At 38.4% G+C, this 19,931-nt stretch overlaps 2 protein-coding genes across 3 annotated transcripts in view; one reads left to right on the top strand and one right to left on the bottom strand.

The window, feature by feature from the left end:
* The window catches only part of LOC124170937 (calpain-1 catalytic subunit-like), a 221,077-nt gene extending 219,291 nt beyond the window's left edge, over positions 1 to 1,786 (bottom strand). The window contains exon 1 of the mRNA XM_046550008.1: positions 1,198 to 1,786. Within this exon, the coding sequence (XP_046405964.1) occupies positions 1,198 to 1,243 (46 nt within the window). The 5' untranslated portion in view covers positions 1,244 to 1,786. The remainder of the gene's footprint in view (positions 1 to 1,197) is intronic.
* A 3,012-nt stretch (positions 1,787 to 4,798) lies between these two features.
* On the top strand, positions 4,799 to 16,094 carry LOC124170835 (protein-serine O-palmitoleoyltransferase porcupine). Of its 2 annotated transcripts, XM_046549824.1 has the most exons (7): positions 4,799 to 5,038; positions 5,232 to 5,483; positions 8,360 to 8,561; positions 10,127 to 10,352; positions 13,372 to 13,478; positions 13,557 to 13,774; positions 14,528 to 16,094. In XM_046549824.1, the coding sequence occupies exons 2-7, from the start codon at positions 5,255 to 5,257 to the stop codon at positions 14,959 to 14,961; spliced, it is 1,416 nt and encodes a 471-aa protein (XP_046405780.1). In that variant the 5' UTR covers positions 4,799 to 5,038; positions 5,232 to 5,254; the 3' UTR covers positions 14,962 to 16,094. The 2 variants fall into 2 exon arrangements, with proteins under 2 accessions (XP_046405780.1, XP_046405778.1); XM_046549822.1 differs by having other exon boundaries at positions 4,799 to 5,483.
* Positions 16,095 to 19,931: the final 3,837 nt, after the last annotated feature.

Here is a 19,931-nt window from a genome sequence, read left to right as displayed (position 1 = left end):
ATCCGACCGTTGCAAAGCAAGGTGGGTCAACTCACGAGGAACCCTTCCGCTTTTCAAAGGCAACGACTTTCAACATTTACCTTGAATACAGAAAATATACGAGAGAATGTTCATATGGCTGTCACTCGCGAGCCAAGACCAAGCACGCGGGGCAAGTTTCCCACAGGAATAAGAGCCGACAGAATGCTGTACGCGGTCGAGACGCAAGAATGATTGTTGACTTGGAAACAAAGTGATTCAACAAAGGAACTCGTGTGATTTTCATTCACACCTGAGTCGATTCATCAAGACCAACTGTAGATGCTAAATAAGCATAAATGGCAGAGCTACAACAGAAGGACCAATACGAGGCAAATCGATTGTCTTCAACGCGGGATCGAAGACCGGTTTATATCATTATTCCTCCCGTTAATACATTAGGTTCCGGCATTAAAGGTGGATTTCATGAAAAAGAAAACTTCTGATGTTCATTGACCAAATTCCTATCGAATTCTTTTCTTGATAGAAAACCATGATAGGTTGGTTTTAAAAACATGTGTGTTAAAGCGATGAAGATATAAAATAAACTAAACAATATATTATACCAGTAGGTACCTAACTAATTCTTCGAGAGTGTCACTTCAGACTCAATGCCATGCTGAAAAATTGATGTTAAATTACACACACTATGTAATGCGTAGGCAATACATTAGCTGTTCAACAAATTTGCGATTTAAAGGCATATTAACATTTGTTATTTAAAAATTAGGTTTAATCATTATCGCAATAGGACGTAACACGTAAAAGAGAATTTTCCTAGGTCATTTCTGACAGCCATCTTCAGTTAACTCAGGTTATAAAGGCCCTTATTCTAAAAATTTCAGTTCCGACTAATGACAGCACAATAAATTTCACAAGTATGTGGAAAAAATCAGATTTTTAGGGATACAAAAAACTGCAGGAAGAACGTCACTGATGATAAGTTGTTCGAACTTTCCGCCGTACTAAAAAAATTTAACGCGCAGGGACACAAAGCCTAGGGAATAACCAGAGGCCATAGTCACAGTGTACAATATTACAGCTGATGAAAGATGACACCGCGTGCAATTTTTTAAGAGCAGTTTCGTGTATTTCGCAAGAGTTTAGAATTTTCTGATAAAGCGTTCCACATAGAGAAAATAGGGATCTAAATAAGAAAATGCATGGCTTATTACTCACTCAAGACAATCCCATTCGCCTTGTGGTTCTCATTGTTGCTCCTCATGATGAACAAGTCCTATATCATCAGCAAATAATGCTAAACAGAGTATATTTTCAATATATCAAGGCTATTCAGTTCTTTTCAAGTCACACTCTCTTCATCATTACACTTTTTGCACTACATTTTCCATGCCTTCTTCGGTAACTTGATTGAAAATCAGCAGCGGAAACCAAACACGCGAAAGAAAACAAAAACATGCTGTGCCAAGTCGACCCCGAGCACTATCCCACTAAGAACTAGTCCTTTAATTAGTGGTTAACACACAATTTACGAAGACTTTAAGTTCAAGCTCTAGACATCAACATATAAATGTCATTCCTCAAAGGCACTGAACGCAAGATGAGTAACAAGTTAGTTTTCCCGCCAGCGCTTCAATAGCGGCTTCGTAAATTTTTAGTTCGCCTTTGTACACAGAAGACAAGTTAAATGTTGCCTCTTCCAACAACGATTCAGTATCCCAATGAAACATCGACAACGCTCGAGAACACGCCGAGTAAGGCAAAAGGAAAGAGTCCTTCTTGACTGGAAAACAAGAACAGACTGAACCCTGTCTCTCTCGCGCTCAGGTGAAAAGCAGGTGTGAGATTTCACAGCGGGACAGTAGAGGGCAGGATTTGCTGCCATGGTTGCTGCTGCGGAAGTGGCGGAAGAATGAACAGAATCAAGGCACTTCGTACCGTATTTCTTCTTCACCTCATCTCTCCGCTACTTTTACTTTTCTTCACTTATATCTTATTTGAAATTATGATACTAAGAGTAAGATATTTCTAAATCGAACGCTGTAATACGTAAAACAGTTTTAGACTGAATCAACTTGCACTACCACTGTTAAAGAACAAAAAATGAGCATGGATCTCGTGCATTAAATATATTAATATTTTCATAGAAAACAACTTAAAAGTTAGTCTTACAATTTTAATCGAGAAAGGAGCCGTAATCATTGAATAAAGAAATTAGTTTCAAAGACATTCGTACTTTTTATGAACAATTTGATGCCTGTGTTTCCATTCACAAATTATCCACTGTTTACTAAGGTTTAAAGAGCGTATCATTTATATTTTGGAGCATTAAATCATTTTCATCCACGAGAAACATCAAAAGAGACAGAGCAAGAGCTATTACTTACACTTACCATAAATACCTTATCGTCATTTCAAAAATCGAACATAGGTATAAATTTTTGGCACGCAGGTTTCCGCAGCGCTGAAATCAATTTTCCAGACACTATAAATGTAATTGAAAAAAGCCCAATCACTCAAAAAATCAAATTGGCGTATGGCGTAGGAGATAAGTAATTCGCCATCGTCATATGTATTAAGTATATACTCCGTGCTAAATAAAATATTATTTCCAATGCTGATATATTAGGTAAAAGATAAGATAGTTAAATTGCTGTTAATATGACTAAATTTGGGGTTTTATATAAATAATTAGAAAATATTGATGTAAATTTAAAAACTCTTTAAATTACCTCCCCCAAAATATCCTTCAATTTCGTAATTAATCAAGCCGTCTTAATGAGGGAAATGGATTGGCAAAAACACAATTTTGACGCCAAATGGTGATTTTCAAGGTTAGTGATCCATGCTTATTGTTAGAACAAAACAGGAAACTCTTTCACAGGCTTCGGTCAGCTTCTCCTAAATCGCGTATTCGCGCGTAATCGCGCGTCAAGACCTCCAGAGCTAGACGTGCCTTCGGCATCATAGGTTAGTGCGTATATTTGTAGATATTTTGATATCCTGAAGGAACTAGTTGAGTTAAAATTGTACCGAGAGTAACAGAAATCCATGTGATGATTATGCAATACATACTAGGTGAAGCGCGGTTGATCTACAATTGAATTTATTAATTTATAACTGGGGGGCGCAAGCTCTTGAGGAAGGGCGCTGGGGTCAGGGAATGTCGGAGGACCCTAGATAAATAAGTATGCAGTACTGCAGGGAAAAAGAGAAATAAGGGGAGAAAACTCGCTCCCTCCCACCTCCACGGAACCCTTGTATGTATCCGTCTTTGGGACGAAGCCCTTTGGATGTTTATGATCTCCAAGCCCCTGTTTACTTTCTTCCCGCACTTAATAGTATCAGTGACATGGGCGGATTTAGGAGGGGGCACAGGGCACGTGCTCCCCCAGACACTCAAAAATTAGATGAGATTTTTTGTACAAATATTAATATTTTTTATATTTAAATGAAAAGTTACACATATTTACATAGTAATAACTTAAATATTAAAATTAAGATTATATTTCGTAGAGTAATTGTTGCATGTAGTTTTCAATCTCTAATATGAGAAGACCGTTTGCCAGTCAGACCCTGGTGCCCCCCAGTAAAAAATCTGGATCCACCCTTAATTGGGGACCTCAATTTATTTTGGACACAGCTGGGTATTTGCTGAGAATATGCATGCTTATTCGCTCAGTTCTTTAACCCATGAGTATCGGTTTGAATATGCTGAGCATGGAGCATCCCCGGAAAAAGTCAAATGTTACAGAAATCCATGCGATGATTATGACATACCAGGTTAAAAATTTCATAAAGATACTCAGGGTAGGGGTACCAGGTCCATCTGGCAGTGACCATTTCTTTGTTTGGGGGTGATCTAATCATCATTATCCCCTTTAGATCTTCGTACCAATCGATCAGTAGCCAGTCGTTACACTCAAGTGCTTCGTGTACTTCCGGATGTGGGGCCCCGGACCACGGGCGCAGCTAGGAGTTAAGGCTAGGGGGGTTTCAGGCGCAACTAATACTGGGGGGTTTGAGGTGTGGTATACCCGCCAGGGTAAGCGGGAGTTGCGGGGGCCCTCCGCCAGAAAAAATTAAGATATATGGTTCAGAATGTTGAGTTTTACGGTCTTCAGAGGGATATTTTGTTAATTCTCACTCTATTCTGTAAGCAATAAAGTAAAATAGATTTAATTAAAAAATTTCTCTGAGCTGTGGGGGGGTTTTATCCCTCAAAACCCCCCCTCGCTGCGCCACTGCCCCGGACAAATGAAAAAACTTGCTTGTTGATGAGGCTTTTGAGCATTTTATGGGAAATGCAAATTTTAGCGAATTTTCACGCAGATTTCAGAAATAAAAATTTGCAATTACCTCGACGATTCTTAAGATATTACGTCATATAGTCATGAACATATTATCGTCAAAAAAGAGTCAAAATTTGCTGATGGGCGTTGGCGGTATTTTTTTATTTAATTTCAGACTGAGAATTCTGCAGACCCCCACTGGTTTGGAACCATTATTCCTCCTTGGGCGGGTGGGTAATCGCAATTTATTCTTAAGAGATGCGCCAATTTATTATCTTGCTTTACATTTCGGCAATAAATTTCCTTTATATCCATGTCGCATCAAAACAAAAATCTTCTACTTTGCCATCAAGCCAGCACGACGAACTTTGAAATTTACAGATCAATTCCCGACGGAACATTTTTGAAGTTCAAAGGAATGCCCGCTTTAAAACAGAAATGATTCGGAAATAGTTCGATAGGGGCATACACATCGCAAATCAAGATTTCGCCCGATGTCGCCGCTACAACGCCATCTCGTGGGCATTTCGTGAAATGCTCCAAATAGAAACAATGGATTCGGTGTGAGGTGTGAATGTAAATACAGGCCGAGGAAATGGCGAGAAAGTTGTTTTCCCTGCAATTTCATTGCAATCTACCTCGTAGTGCGGTTGCTTAAAATATTAGCCTTATTTTGGTTGGGTATTACGCACTGTACACCGCTATCATGTATTTTTTTTTATTGACGAAGTTCACGGCTACTCGAAGTTCAGTGGAATACAAATGCGGTAGGGGCTTTATTTACGGATGTAAACCAATATTCGTTACCCAGAATATGCACTAAAACAGATATATCGGCCACTTAGCCGGTTCTCTCCATTTCTTGTGCAGGGTGCATATTTCTAACTCCTAGGTCTAACGCTTCGGATTACAACGGACATCGTCATCTTTTCCCCATAAATTTTTGAAATATATTTACAGTCAGGTTATCCTGGTGCTAGAAGATGAACGATTTTGATTATGATGTTTTTGAGGATGCGGAGGAACTCTCGCCTATGTACGATGAATCTTATTCAAGTGCCAATCTTTGGTATGATGACGAAGAAGCAGAAGAGGTTGTTAGTGTTGGAGAACTTTGGGAAATGTGCATTGAACCCACCATGAGAGATGCTATAATTCACATAGGAAAGCTACTCATGTGGTGCTTCCTATTTCGAGCATCAACGCAGTTTGGTAAGACCTTTTATATCTTGTAGCCGGTGCTAACTAATTTAGTTTTTTTTACTTTGATACCAGCTTTGAGAGATAAGCAAAAGTAAATTTTTATCATGATTCGTAGAAAGTATTTTTGTGTCATGTAAATATAGCAGATCCTTGACTTAAATAAAAGGGATGTGTTGCAGGTATTTTTTAAAATGAGTGAAAATTTTGTTCACTCCTAGCATGTATAAATTGTGACTGTTCAGAGTCTCATCCTCGCAGTATGAGTATACATGCTATTCTAGTTTGAAATATTTATGGCATATACTGATAGTTGCTATTTTGGTAACCCATTCACTCTGGCTTACAACACCATATATAGTGTTTGGTGGGTGTTCAGCAGGGCTTGAAATATTGATTAAATATTGAATGAATGATCTAGTGTTAAATTCAGTTTACCATATTACCCCATGGCTGCTCTAATATTTAACAAATGGAATTAAGGACAACATGACCCATGCCTCCCATAGAGCAAGAACTGTTGTGATCCATTTTGGGTGAATGCGGACATTCACTTCATAACCTTTCAATGTGTGCGAAGGTATTAGCAGAAAATAGAAGACATTCTATTTTGGTTCATGTATTAGTTCATCTTCTGTTCCAATTCGTACAAATTTACATGATTTTATACAAGTTTAAATGTCATGTAATCACAAGAGTATGCTCCTGGCACTCAGGCAAACTTAAAGGCCTCGTTACACGGTACATTAACATGTACAAGTTAATGTACGTTTGTGTGAATAATTTTGGTGGACCGGAACGGAACATGTACGAAAGCATGAACCAAATTAGAACAGGTTCTATTTTCTGTTCATGCATTCACACAAGTTGGGCGGTTACTCGGTGCATTTTGGCGTTCATTCTCGCGTTCATACATTTAGACATTAACCCGTACGTGTTAATGCATCGTGTAACCAGGCCTTAAGAAACAATGCCATCTCTACCACTGTCTTTTGGAGGTAAGAGCGCTGCACCTGGGTGACTTTGCTCAGTATTAAAAGGCCTGGTTACACAATACATTAACACATACGGGTTAATGTCTAAATGTATGAACGCCAAAATGCACCGTGTAACCACCCAACTTGTGCAAATGCATACAAAGAAAATAGAACCTGTTCTAATTTGGTTCATGCATTTGTACATGTTCCGTTCCAGTCCACCAAAATCATTCACGCAAATGTGCATTAACTTGTACGTGTTAATGTCTGATTGCAGGAAGGATATCGGTGGACCGGATAGTAACATGTACGAATACATGAACCAAATTAGAACAGGTTATATTTCCTGTACATGTGTTCGCACAAGTTGAGTGGTTACACAATGCATTTAGATGTTCATTCTCGCCTTCATACATTTAGACATTAACTCGTATGGGTTAATGTATTGTGTAACTAGACCTTGAGAAAGAGCCTGACTCCCAGCAAAAGAGGCTTGGATAGGTGTCTAGATAATCCGGGAAGAGACAACCATGGTCTTGGAACTAATTGGAGACTAGGGTTTCAGTTGATTACAATTCATGCCTGCTTTCAGACCCTTCCATCTTCTTGGCGGAAGTATTTTTTTAAGAGAACATAAATTGCCAAAGTAAAATAGTTATTCCACCCAGGAGGAGGGTACACTTTAGGTAACTTATGAAGAAATTTATTCATTGAAAACCTTAACATGATAGACATACCTTTATTGCTTCATCACCTATCTCCAACTCCTATGAACATTTGTTACTATTGTCTTCTAATTGTTAAAAAAATGAAATCTAACGAGTTGTATTTATTAGGTTAATGCAAAATAGCCTCGAGAGAAAAAATATTTTGACTCATGGAAAGGTTTGAAAAATAGTAATACCTGCATTACTCTTCGTGGCTCTCTTCCTTCCCCTCATTAATTGTTGTTAGTTTCAGTACACAAATATTTTAACCAGCAGCATAATTCTTTCTGGGGATTGGGTTAGTGTGGTTACTAGAGTGAAGGCTTCACACCTAGTGGGCCTTGGTTCAAATCCCGGCAGTGGCCGAGATTATTCAGAGGTTATCCTATCCCTGCTTGAGTGTTGTGTGAAGAACACTCCGAGAGCAACTCTCCTTCTGTTGGATGGGATCCCCTTGGAGCCTCTTGTGAAGGGCAGGCTAATGATAAAGCCAGTTTTCCCTCCGCATTTCCTTCCCTGCCCATCTCTCGTGGCTCAGATGATATTTGCTTTTGGTTGCCTCCTCGAAATATTGTGGCAATAATTGCATAGGATTATAGAAAAATACAAATATTGGAGTTATTTTTATTTATTAACTGAAAGACATCTTTTTTTGTTATGTAGAATACTATTTTTACATTTTGGGAAGCTTGCCTTCTGCCATCAGGGTATATTCTCTTTTTCAATTTTTTTTGTGTGAGGTATTTTGTAGACTCTAACGCTTATCAATTCTAGGCCAAATCATATGGTGGCATACCACTGAATTGCTCACTGTTTATTTGACAATGATGAATTTTTTAAATCTGATGAATGTTAATGCTTAATGCCGAGGTTTAGAGTATACGTTTTTCTTTTTTAAAGTAGAATAAATAATTTGTTCTTTTATGAATATAATGTTTTATGCCTTTGGGACACTGAAGAGCCTGTAGATTGAACATTTTTTGAATTATCATTTAAATTGAATTTTTTATTTGGCTTTCTTTTTTGTATGTATATCAAGCTTTTTAGCCTTGCCCAATCAGTTTTATTTTTTGCTGTAGTTTAGGTATTAAAATTTGCTGGTGGTGGTTTTTGTAGCATTAAGATTTATGATTATGCTTTTATATTAAATGACAGTTAGTGTACCATTACAGCCTCTCTAAATGTGCTCATTCTGTTTTTATAGTACAGGTTCCTCCACTTGTGTGTCATGCAGTGTCTGCTGGATCAGGCCTATTAATCTTACACCACTTCTTCAAATTCACCATGAGTTACATTATTGGATTCATGGTTGTTGCCTATATAATACTGTTACTTATCTCCAATTTGCTCAAAAAATATAGAGGTCCTATTATGGGAACTATTTGTATAGTCTTCCTTGTTGTTTGGTAAGTTGTCAGTCTTTGTTCATTAAGTTCTTGAATAATTGAGTAGATGATGGACAATAAGAAAACTAGTAAAATAGTTTTGATTATTTAAGTAGATGAATTATGTAAAGAGAAATGAATTCCTTGCTTTTAAGAATCAGTCTTGATAAGGGTTTAAAATGTGACCTAACAAGTCCATATTGATGAGGCGGAACTCTTCTATATGGACTAATTCAGTACATGAAATTGCAGTTTTCCTTAGAGCTGTATACAATTAGCTCATAGTCCCTGCTCCCTATTTTATCATCAAGGTACAAAATAGCAACTCATGTCGTGGTATTGATGAGAGGATTGTGGTGGTTTCACACACGGATAGAACTTTCCTCTACATATGCCAGTCTGCAGTTAATACTATAAATCCAGAACTAGATAGCCCTCAGCAAATGACCTCCACACTTGCATAAAATTGCTCCTGACCTGAAAGCCTGCATAAAATTGCCCAGCAGTCGCGGAGCATTTTCCAAAATAATCAAGACATGCTGCAGCATCTTCCTTTCCTACGCATTCTCTTTTTGCATCTTTCCCGAGTCACTATCCTTTACTCATTTCACCAGAAGCCAAATCCCAAATGCATTCAGCGTGAGGCGCTACAGGATCATTTACCTGACCACGGGTTGGTGGAAGACAATTTTGCCTTCTGTCTGCCAAAGATGAATGCACATGTCGGATGCCTGGTTACCCCCACTGACAATACTATGCCTCCTCCTCCTGGTAATCCAGATTTTGTCACCGAATATTTCCTATTATACCAGAACCAAAGTTTACCCTATCAAACTCCCTTCCCCATTTATACTTGTGTGGTTATGGCATAGTGTTAGGTGGTAAGAATTGTGCTCTCCTGGCTGACATTGTGAGTGAATTAAGTTTCTTCAATAGCCATCATAAACTATCAACCTTGCATTCCGTGCAGATTGACAAAGACTGATCAGTTATGCTATCCAAAACTTAACACGGAATTTTCTACTCTATTTGAAATTGAGTCTCAACAGTTCTTTCACATGACCTCATAGAGGCTACCTTCCCAGTAATGCAGCATTGCTATTTGGTCCCTTTCACACTGCCTTCTGAAAGATTCCGTAGTGTGTGGATATTAGTCATCAAATATGTAAATTTATTTTTATTTTTTTAATTATCAACTTCCCCGCAAACAGCACATAACGGCCTTTTACAATGAGGGTTTCCGACATTAACAGAGTGCAACACAAACATCCATACCCTGGATAGGGATCACCTAACCAGGTGGGATTCGAACCCACGACCTTTGGTGTGGCAGGTGACGACTTCACCCTGCCGCCACCAAGGCCGGCCTGCAATATTTCTTTGTGGAAATATGCCAGATATATTCTGATTGTATTTTTATTATCCTTGATTAATGAGTGACGGCTTTTTTCAACAATTGTTGTCATTGAGAAATAGTGTAAATTTTTGGGCTTATTTTGTAATTTTATTATTTATATATTTATATTTCTAAATAATGTTGAAGAAACTTGCTTTCACTTATACTCCTTGTATTTTATTTGTTTCAGTGAATTATTTTTCGTCAAAAGAGCTGAATGGCACAAAATCCGTGGTGCTCAGATGCTAGTGGCCATGAAAATTATATCTGTTGCATTTGATACAGATATTGGAACCTTGCAAAGTCTTCCATCTCTTGTGGAATTTTCAGGATATGTGCTCTGTGTTGGAACCTGTGTCTTTGGCCCTTGGATTCCGTATAGGGATTATATTGCAATTTACAACAAACCTTTATGGGTAAGTTTTCTAATTTTAATCATAATGTGTAGTGAAGTAGATTTGACCTTGGTTTTTGTGAATGAGGGTAAATTTAAAAGTAAGGTCTCCTAAATCCTTGTGTTGCCTAATGAAGTGCTAGGTGCAATCCGCCAACATCACCGTGTTCCTTGGTTCCTCCACCACCACTCTTGACTGCCATGAAGCATTGTTGACTGTCCATGCATGGTTGGCATAGTAACCTTTTCCTTGGAGCTTCCCCTCACGTCTCTGTCCAGGTTTGAAATCTGGTCTGTCATATGATTTTTGATCAGGAAAAAGGTGACATCTATCTATATTAATCGCCAATTGGTTGAGGTTTACGGTGTAAAATTTATGGATGTTAAAAATGTTCATAAGTGGTGCTACAAGTTCCTTTTCGGCCGTACAAACTACCACTGTCTGGTGGGTACCCAAACAGCTCACCGAAGGTAGCACATGGAATGTGTTGAAGAAGTTTTGTGCCATTTTGAAGAGGAAGGGGATGAGTTTTTGGGCACTATCACTCAGTGATTTCCACATGTTGCTTGCCCTAAAGAAACACCTAGGAGGAATGGAGTTCGTCACAGACAAAAAGGTGCAAGAGGAGATCAACGCCCATCATAGCGACATGGTCGGAAGCTGGTATGACGACCAGATTCAAAAGTTCATGTGCGGATGAGGAAAGTAATGGAGCACCAGGGTTTTTGCGAAAAAGGCAAAAATTTTTTTATTTACCGATTTCGCGTTATCTCACGATATCGCCTCTCCCGAATTTCACGGATCTATATCCATTGGTTAAGTTACCTCTAGACTTGAAATAGAAATTTTTTATACGTCTACAATTTTTTGTGTGCTCTCAGGGCAGGCCCTTCCTCAGCCTCTCTGTTGGACCCTTTCCAAACCCTTCCATGCGGTTAACTACTGCTATTTGCAGTGTTTTTTCCAAAATAATATTTGTTGCTTATCTTATAAATTTAAAGTTAGAAATGAATTCTTCTTTGTTCTTATCTAATGGAAATTTAAACAAAGTTCTACCGTGAATATCAACAGAGTTCAGTTCCATATCAGTCGATATGGAAAAGAAATATACTAAATGCATCAATATGAGCATTAAAACTTTGTTTAAATTTTTTTCACACCCAAAAAAACACAGGGAATTCATTTTATGTGCAGCACATTCCCGATTATCTCTGTCAATGGTGGGGAGAGACAGCACGAATAATTGGAAAACACAGATAGCCCAAACTTTCACTTTAATGTCTTGTAATGTTCATAATTTATGGAAAACAAATGGTATATTATTATTTATTCAGTTATTCTGTTATATTAGAGTGGTTCTCAGACTCGGTAAGAGCTTTCTTGGCCAGTTCGCGATCTATTTATTGGCGATAACATGGTTGTACTCGTAGTATTAATGCTCCATGTAAGGCCTGGTTTCAAAAACCACACATCCGTGGCTTTGTGATCACGGACACAGAAAATTGGTTTGCACGAATGTTTCAAAACCACTGCTCGACGTCGGAAACTACACTGTCAGACCCCACGCCATGTTAGTCGCCTCTCAGGTTCCAACTGCTTCGGGACGTGTATCCATGATCACGGAGTGCGGTTGCACGCTGTGAAGCTTGGAAAACAGGAACACCGTGCTCCCGTGAATGCAGCTAGCGCGCAATGGCTTCTGTTTTACGCAGGGGATCCTAACGGAAATAATAAGCCTGGTGTATTCTAGCATTAATACAGTAATTCCAGTGATTTTGTATCCGATTTTATTTTTTTATAAAGATCGCGGAAAATATTGAGCGAAAGCAAAAAATCATACACAAATAATCCACAACACGGATATACCGCAGCCAAATAATTGGGAGTCTGCTGTATTCCAAAATAGATGGGAACTACCACTATTTGTTAATATAAAACACAGCTATTTCATTAAGTTTACCGTGGACTCTTGCATTGAAGGAGTCTTTTAAATCTTCTAGAGTCTCGCACAGTGGCTGAGGAAAGGGATCGGCATCCCACTGAGTTGGGTGCAAACCTCTGCCTTTTGTTGACGTGAGAGAGCTTTGTGCAGGGGAGTGCAGAAAATTTTCAAGTGACTTGTAGTGTGGAAGATTTTCTCACCACAAGACTCTGTGCAAAAGGGTTGAATTTGCAGGGCACTATTAAACCAACCTAAAAACTTTGACAATTTGGTGGTTGTCTCAGGTGAGATGTAGTGGAACCGCTCCTGTATGAATGACAGAGATTTTTGCCAATCCAATCCTTGAAGTTTCAAAGCCCCAAAAAAGATAGATTTGATGATAATGTTAAGACCATAAATTGCCAAGGATTGCTATCCAAAATTGAGTTAATTTTCAAGGTGTATATCAGACTCAAGAAACTGTTTTCATGTATTATTCGAAAACAGGATTAAGTCACTGCATTTTATAATCGGGGTCTGATGAAAAATTTTCAAATACTGTACGTCTCAGTTTAAAGCCCTTGTTTTGCTTAAAATATTCTGGAGAAAAGTAATGAGGGACCCTAATTGAGGGCAATTTGATCATTTATTTCAAAATTTAATTCTAAATAACCAGGGGTTTACTGCGGTCAGGGGAAAAAATTCTGAGAAATAGGTATAGAATGGCCGGTGGGGTAACATAATTCACCCATCTGGGGTAATGTTAACAGTGAGCATGATTCATTAGACTCATTGAAATGCAATGTGTGCTATTTCTGTTGCAAGAAAACCTAATGTGAGAGGAAATGCAGCAGAACCATTTGTGAAGGCAATATGTAAAAAATATTTACTTGATTCAACCCAGTGTGTGTCAATGGGATGGTTAAGGTAGAGCTCATGTCAGACTGAGGGACAGGCATATGAAGTTCACACGTTCAGGATAAGGGGTGCAGTTCCTTTCCTTAGGCCCCCTCCCTCGGAAAGATTTTTTGTTTGGGGTGTCCAAAGGCTTTGCGTGAGATGTCTATGATTTTTTATTGAAATATTTATGTATTCCTTATTATTTTTATTCCTTTTCAGAATTATCAGTGGGTTTGGAGAATTTTGAGCAGTGTCTTACTGTCCATGTTATTTTTAAGTATTTCTACTTGCTGGATGCAGTGGCTTATACCAGATGAATCATGGAGGTAAGAGTTTTGTCAATTATTTTACATGACGACAAGTGAAAGTTTCCAGTAATTGTTGAAAATGTATATACTTTCTAGGTGGTGGGTTGCTTATCGTGATGCATTATCATTTCGATCCAGTCATTACTTCGTATCCTTTTTATCTGAAGCTTCAGCCATCACCTCTGGATTTGGTCATCATGATGTATCATTTTGGACCCTCACCGTTGCTAGGCCTCAACATATTGAAATTCCACGCTCCTTAGTTCAAGTTGTTGTGTTCTGGAACATGCCAATGCACCATTGGCTGAAGACATGTAAGATTTTTCTCTCTTGAAGTGATATTTTTTCTAACTGCATAAGTTTTAAAATTAAGAGTCGGATGAGAAGCAAACACGTAATGATATTTATCATTGCATTCATTTCATCTCCAGTTGTTTCAATCTTCGAATAATGAAGGTTTAATCTGATGACACATGTTCAATATTCAGTGAAACCAGTCTCCATTCAGTGTATCATTGGTATTTTTAGCTGTGATAATGATTGGGATTGTTGTAGGTTTATGTCTTGTCGGAGACTATCAGTTTAAAATGATGTGGAGTTGAAATTTAGCATGTTCATTACAGCGTGTGATTTGCTGTGCATGCCATGAGGATGGTCATTAGGGTGTAAACCATTACTAATTATAAATGGAATCTCTTTTCTATTTGCTACAAAATTTATGTTTACATATATTCAATGGGTGCTAAAAAATGTTGTAGAAATCCAAATATCGTGTGGCCCACAATGGGCTGAACTGGTTCAAATATTGCATTTAGTATTGAAATGTGTTGTTGCGTGTAAAGTTGAGAAGTTGGAATTTTTTTATGATTGCAATATCAATCTGATTTACTTCAATTTTTGGTGTAAAAATATTAAAGATTGTTTTACAATTGTTATGTCTAATAAATTTATGTTATAGGTATTCAATGTGGAAGTAATTCACTTCTTCCATTTCAATAATAGTTGTTCTTTACATTTGAGTCTGTGTTTTCTATTCATCAATGCTTACTACATTTTTTTTATTTTAGATATATTTCGAACTACAAAATCCTTTGGCAGTTTCCCAGCAATTTTGTCCACCTATGCTGTCAGCTCATTGCTTCATGGATTGAATTTCCAGCTAGCTGCTGTTCTTCTCTCCCTTGGAGCATATACATATACGGAGTATGTTTTAAGGCAGAAGTTGGCTTCAGTTTTTGGAGCTTGCATTCAGGTGCGTCCATGTCGCAAAGACTGCTCTCATCGAAGCAAAGATAAACAGTTTCTTGTTGTCCTTGTCAATATAGGTTTTGGAATACTGGCCATGTTCCACCTTTCATATTTGGGTGTCATGTTTGATGTATCATCAAAGCTTCAAGATGAAGGGTATAACTACATGCATACCATATCTAAGTGGTCGACGTTGAACTATGCAAGTCATTGGGTTGCTTTGTTTACATATATATTTTACCTTCTTGTTTAATTTTCCTTTATAATTACTGTAATCTCAAGAATGAATTCAACATGTATTTCTATTTTATATTTATTTTATGCTATTCCACCAATGATACTTATAATTTTTATATTTTATTTTTTTGCTGAGGCCTATTGTGAGATGAAATTTTGTATAGCATATATTATTTGTAAATATCAGTATTCATAATGTTCACTAATTTTCTCTACCGTTCCGAAGTAAGGTAATCATGTTTTTGAGATTACTGTCACATTCTGTTGTATAATTTATTACATCTTGTTTGTGGGAAATAAGTTGAAATTCTATTTAGTTGCTTCATGAAATTCTCTCATGATGTGTTGCTTCATACTTTATGATATCCAATCAAATTTATGTTGTCATCATGTGATGAAATTTTTCTTAGTGCTTATGTTTTAACGTCTGTGTGCTCTGTAACTAGGCTGCAAAGCTGTAGGGAGTGGGGCTCACACCCCCCTGAAATGCTTGGGAGGTACAATTTTAATTGTACCCCCTCCAACTGAACCCCTTCTAAAATGTGCCACTTTCACTGGTGAATCCCCCAAAAAAATTTCTGGCTATGGCCTTGCTGGGCTGCCAATTCTTCTTCTTCCAATAATGTAAAGGTTTACCTTATGAAATTGACTTTTTTCAGAATTTCCATTCTAAATATTCAGTATTACACTTTCAGTGTGTACCTCATTATTTTTTTTATCATAAAATATCAAGTAGGTACCCAATGAAATCTCAAAAGGTGATGATGCAAATAGCAACCTTCATCGTGAAAAATTAATTTAAGTTGCCTTTAGAAGAAATTCACCTGAACAAGGAATTAAAATATGACCTTTGGCTTTTGGCTATTCTATCTTCAGGGAATCGACTTTGTATAAGTTCTTTTCATCTATACATGTACATATATAAAAGAGGATGTCTGTTTGTCTGTCCGCTATGCGTTTTCATATGGCTGCAAGGATTGCGACCAAAGTTAGTACAATGGTGCATCTTATGCTCCCCAACCCCTTAGTGTTACTTTCCATTGTGTCCGATGCATCATTTGCAGTTTTCTCATTACCGTTTGTTATGTCTCATCATACAATATCTGCAGTTGGACATCCTGCTGGGTAGGCACACCTCTTGACACTCTGTAAGAGAAATCTCAAAAATCCTATATGATCATGAAATAATGAATGGGTACTATCCTTCCCGAGCAACACGGGGTGGCCTGCTAGTAAAGAATGAAATGCACATGTTATTTTCAACGCACCAGTTTCAACCTCCTGAAAATTGCACGGAGGCATTGTAACTGGTTGAGTTCAAGTATTAAAGTGTGGAAAATATGTACCAAGTTTATGTGTAATTATTACCATGGGCTCTCTGAGCCAATGCTCTGATGTACATGGTGACTTTCATATTCTGCCAAATTCTCTTTCCAATGCCATTTTTTTTACTTGACTGGAGTATTCTTATCCTAAATTACCAGTATTTTGCTTCTAGATAGGTAATACTTATGGATATTCCAATTGGCACGACAGAGCTCCACCATATACGAGGTGTGTTCAAAAAATATTGCGACTTTTGTGTTTTTTCAAAAATTATTTATTTATTCATGAATATCTATTTTGTCCCCTTCAAAGTAATCCCCATGAGATATTATACACTTGTGCCAACGGTTTTTCCAATCTTCGAAGCACTTCAAAAAATCATTTTTTTAAATCTTGTTCAGCTCCTCCTTCGATGCCGTCTTTATCTCGTCAATCGTAGCGTAACGTCGTCCTTTCATGGGTCTCTTCAGTTTAGGGAACAAGAAAAAGTCACAGGGGGCCAGATCTGGGGAATACGGTGGCTGCGGCATCATTAGTGTGTTGTTTTTGGCCAAAATGTCGCGCACAAGCAACGATGTGTGAGCAGGGGCGTTATCGTGGTGCAAAAGCCAATTTTTGTTCTTCCACAAATCCGGGCGTTTCTGGCGGATTGCTTCGCGCAAATTGCGCATAACTTGCAGGTAATATTCCTTATTGACCGTTCTACCCTGTGGCAAGAACTCATGATGCACCACGCCCCTGCAATCGAAGAAAACTGTCAGCAAAACTTTCACATTCGACCGAACTTGGCGTGCTTTTTTCGGTCTTGGTTCGTGCGGCAGCTTCCATTGAGATGATTGAGCTTTGGTTTCCACGTCATAACCATAAACCCACGATTCGTCACCAGTTATGACCCTCTGCAGCAAATTTGGGTCGTCGCGGACCCAAACCCAACCCAACCCGACCCGTCTCATGCCCAAATCATTGATAAAAATCGAATGGCACGAGCCAATCGATATGTTTAGGTCCTCAGCAACTTCTCTAACGGTGATTCGACGATTGGCCAATACCATTTTCTCCACTTCATTAATTTTTTCGTCTGTTGTTGAAGTGCTCGGGCGTCCGGCACGCTCTTCGTCGTTCACATCTTCTCGGCCTTCTGAGAACATTTTGTCCCACCGATAAACGTTGCTTCGGTCCAAGGTAGCTTCTCCGTATGCCACAGTCTACATTCGGAATGCATCCGCGCACTTAATTTCGTTTTTCACACAAAATTTGATACAGGTTCTTTGATCCATGGTAAAAATCGAAGACGATCCAAAACACGTGCAAGCAAAGCAGCTGTCAACAATTAAGTGAACATTATAATGGCCGAGCTTGTCGGCATAAGTGACAGACATGAGTACCAACATAACGCCACAAAAAAATCGAAATTCGATTATACGTAACCCGCGAAAAATTCAAAATTCGCGATACTTTTTGAACACACCTCGTATTCTTCCAGAAAAAATGCCCTCCTCTTATGTATGCTATATTGTAAATTATTAAAGCCAAAGGTCTATGAAATGATTCCCAGTCCAGGCCAATTTTTTACTAGAAGCAATTCATGTCACTGCCAGGTGTTAAATTAATACCTTTCAGATTTTCTTCTGTGTCCAACTTGTCGGGACCACCCCATTATGGTTCTTCTGGTCTTAAGTGAACTAAAACTATTATCCAACAAGTTGATTGAACATGGAGACAACTCCAAAATATATTCATCTTCAAAAGTATTTCATGAAAGCCTTTCAGAAGGTTTTCAGATGTGAGTATAAACCCCTATTGAAATCATGGTGACCTGTCCTGGTAGTTCAAGTGGATAGAGTACCTGGCACTAAATCAGGAAGGTTCTGGGTTCGAGTCCCAGTCAGGCAGCATTTTTACATCAGATTTCTGGCATCTTCCATGTTATTGTTATCCTTGTCTTCAATTTTATATCAACTATTTCAATTACTTTCTTTCCCTATCTGTGAATATGTATTTATCTCTATCTGTACGCATAGATGGGTCTCTCCCTAAAGCATTGAAGATTTGGATAGGGAAGAAGGTGAGGACAGAAGGCAGCCCTACTCTTTATTTACTAATCAACTTTTTTCAATATTTATTATTACACAATCACTATTTTTGCTCACGCATTCTATATATTTTGTAAATCAAGATGATTTGAAATGAATTATAATGCTTCCAGCAAAGCTCAACATATATTCCGTGATACAGTGGAACCTCGTTAAAGCGAGTACGGGCTATAGCGACACTCCCGCTATAACGAGACATAGTCGATGCACCGTCAATTGACCCTATGATAAGCGTGTTAAAAAATTTGTTTTTACGAGACCCTTTTGGTGCTGGCTCTCGCCATAGCGAGGGTTTCACCGCCCGAAGACTTTCATCAAGACTCCTTAACCTCTGTAATTGCTAGCGATCTGTTAGAAGTGAAGTTAACTCAGTCTCAAATTTATGTGGTAAACTGTCGTTCGATAAATAAGTAATTAATTTTGGTGAAAATATTTTGGCATTAGCATTCGCGAATGCTTCATCTTCTTCTGTTCCTCGGGCGGCAGAAAGCAGTCGGCAGCATACCCGCACGTCCGTGAGTTGCGTGAATAGAAAGCATTTGATGGCAGTCACCATGGCCAAAAAAACACCAAACACGTCTAAGCGGGAAAATAAAAAGAAAGGAGTAATATGAGAGTGTCGAAATTAATTTATCTTCCTATTCGCTCTGCAATATTAAATAAACAGAAGCGCCCAAGGAATGCAGACGATGAATAGTTATAAGGAGCTTTGTTCGGGTGGTTTTGCCCATTCAAATCTGCGGGAACTTCTGAGAAAGGGGCTACGCCCAAGCCTAAAGCGGAATATTTCAGGGATAGATTGCGAATCGAGAATTTTAAGTGTGCAGAAGGTTGATTATACTACTGCGAAGCACCAAAGCGTTATCTCCCCTCATAATTGCTGGTGATGCCTCCGGTGTAAACCCGAAGTCGTGGAAGAAAGGACTCTGATCATAAGTATCTTTAGAAGTATTCCCCGCGTCATATAACACCCAGATAGCACAAAGTAAGTGAGTTAACCGTTTCTTATGGTTTTCTTACGGAAAAAATTGATAAGCAGCTTATCGTAAGCTAAGGGACTTATATAAGGCAAGGGTAAGACGTTAGGGGCGTTTAGGTAAGGAATGCCGTCAAATATCCTCAGGCAATGTAAGTCACTTCTGTTGGAGCGCCAAAGGCGGCTGAGCAGCGTACTACACATGCTACGCGGCTCATCTTGACATGAATTTAAAGGCTATTGGGGAAATTTAGCGAGTTTTTAGAAGGGCTGAACAACTGATAACAGATTTTCCCGTAAATAGAAAAAAATTAATAACTGCAAGCAACCGGCTAGTGAAGATATAAAGCATAGTACAAGTACTCTATCCATGCGGCGGAAAGAAAAAAAATAACGTCAGGATGGATCCGAACGTGCGATCCTCGGAACCGAAGAACTACTCGCTAACCACTAGTTTCAAATCACACCACGGCAGTTGTTGAGAACAGGTGGCGTAGTTACTACTTAAATATCCAATTATGTAAAAAAAACTTGTTTGGCATGTGCATGAAAAACTGAATTTATTCAAGGTCCATACATTTTAACATTTAT

This window comes from Ischnura elegans, chromosome X (genome assembly GCF_921293095.1).
Source record: "Ischnura elegans chromosome X, ioIscEleg1.1, whole genome shotgun sequence".
NCBI lineage: Eukaryota > Metazoa > Arthropoda > Insecta > Odonata > Coenagrionidae > Ischnura > Ischnura elegans.
The sequence above is the reverse complement of the archived record's forward strand: the minus strand, read 5'-3'. Positions and strand labels throughout refer to the sequence as shown.

Bases quoted from the DNA above. Each gene is read 5' to 3' on its own strand.
- LOC124170835 (XM_046549824.1), top strand. From the start codon at position 5,255: ATGAACGATTTTGATTATGATGTTTTTGAGGATGCGGAGGAACTCTCG. The intron at 5,484-8,359 runs GTAAGACCTTTT...CTGTTTTTATAG, and splicing joins TCGAGCATCAACGCAGTTTG to TACAGGTTCCTCCACTTGTG. The intron at 8,562-10,126 runs GTAAGTTGTCAG...TATTTGTTTCAG, and splicing joins ATAGTCTTCCTTGTTGTTTG to TGAATTATTTTTCGTCAAAA.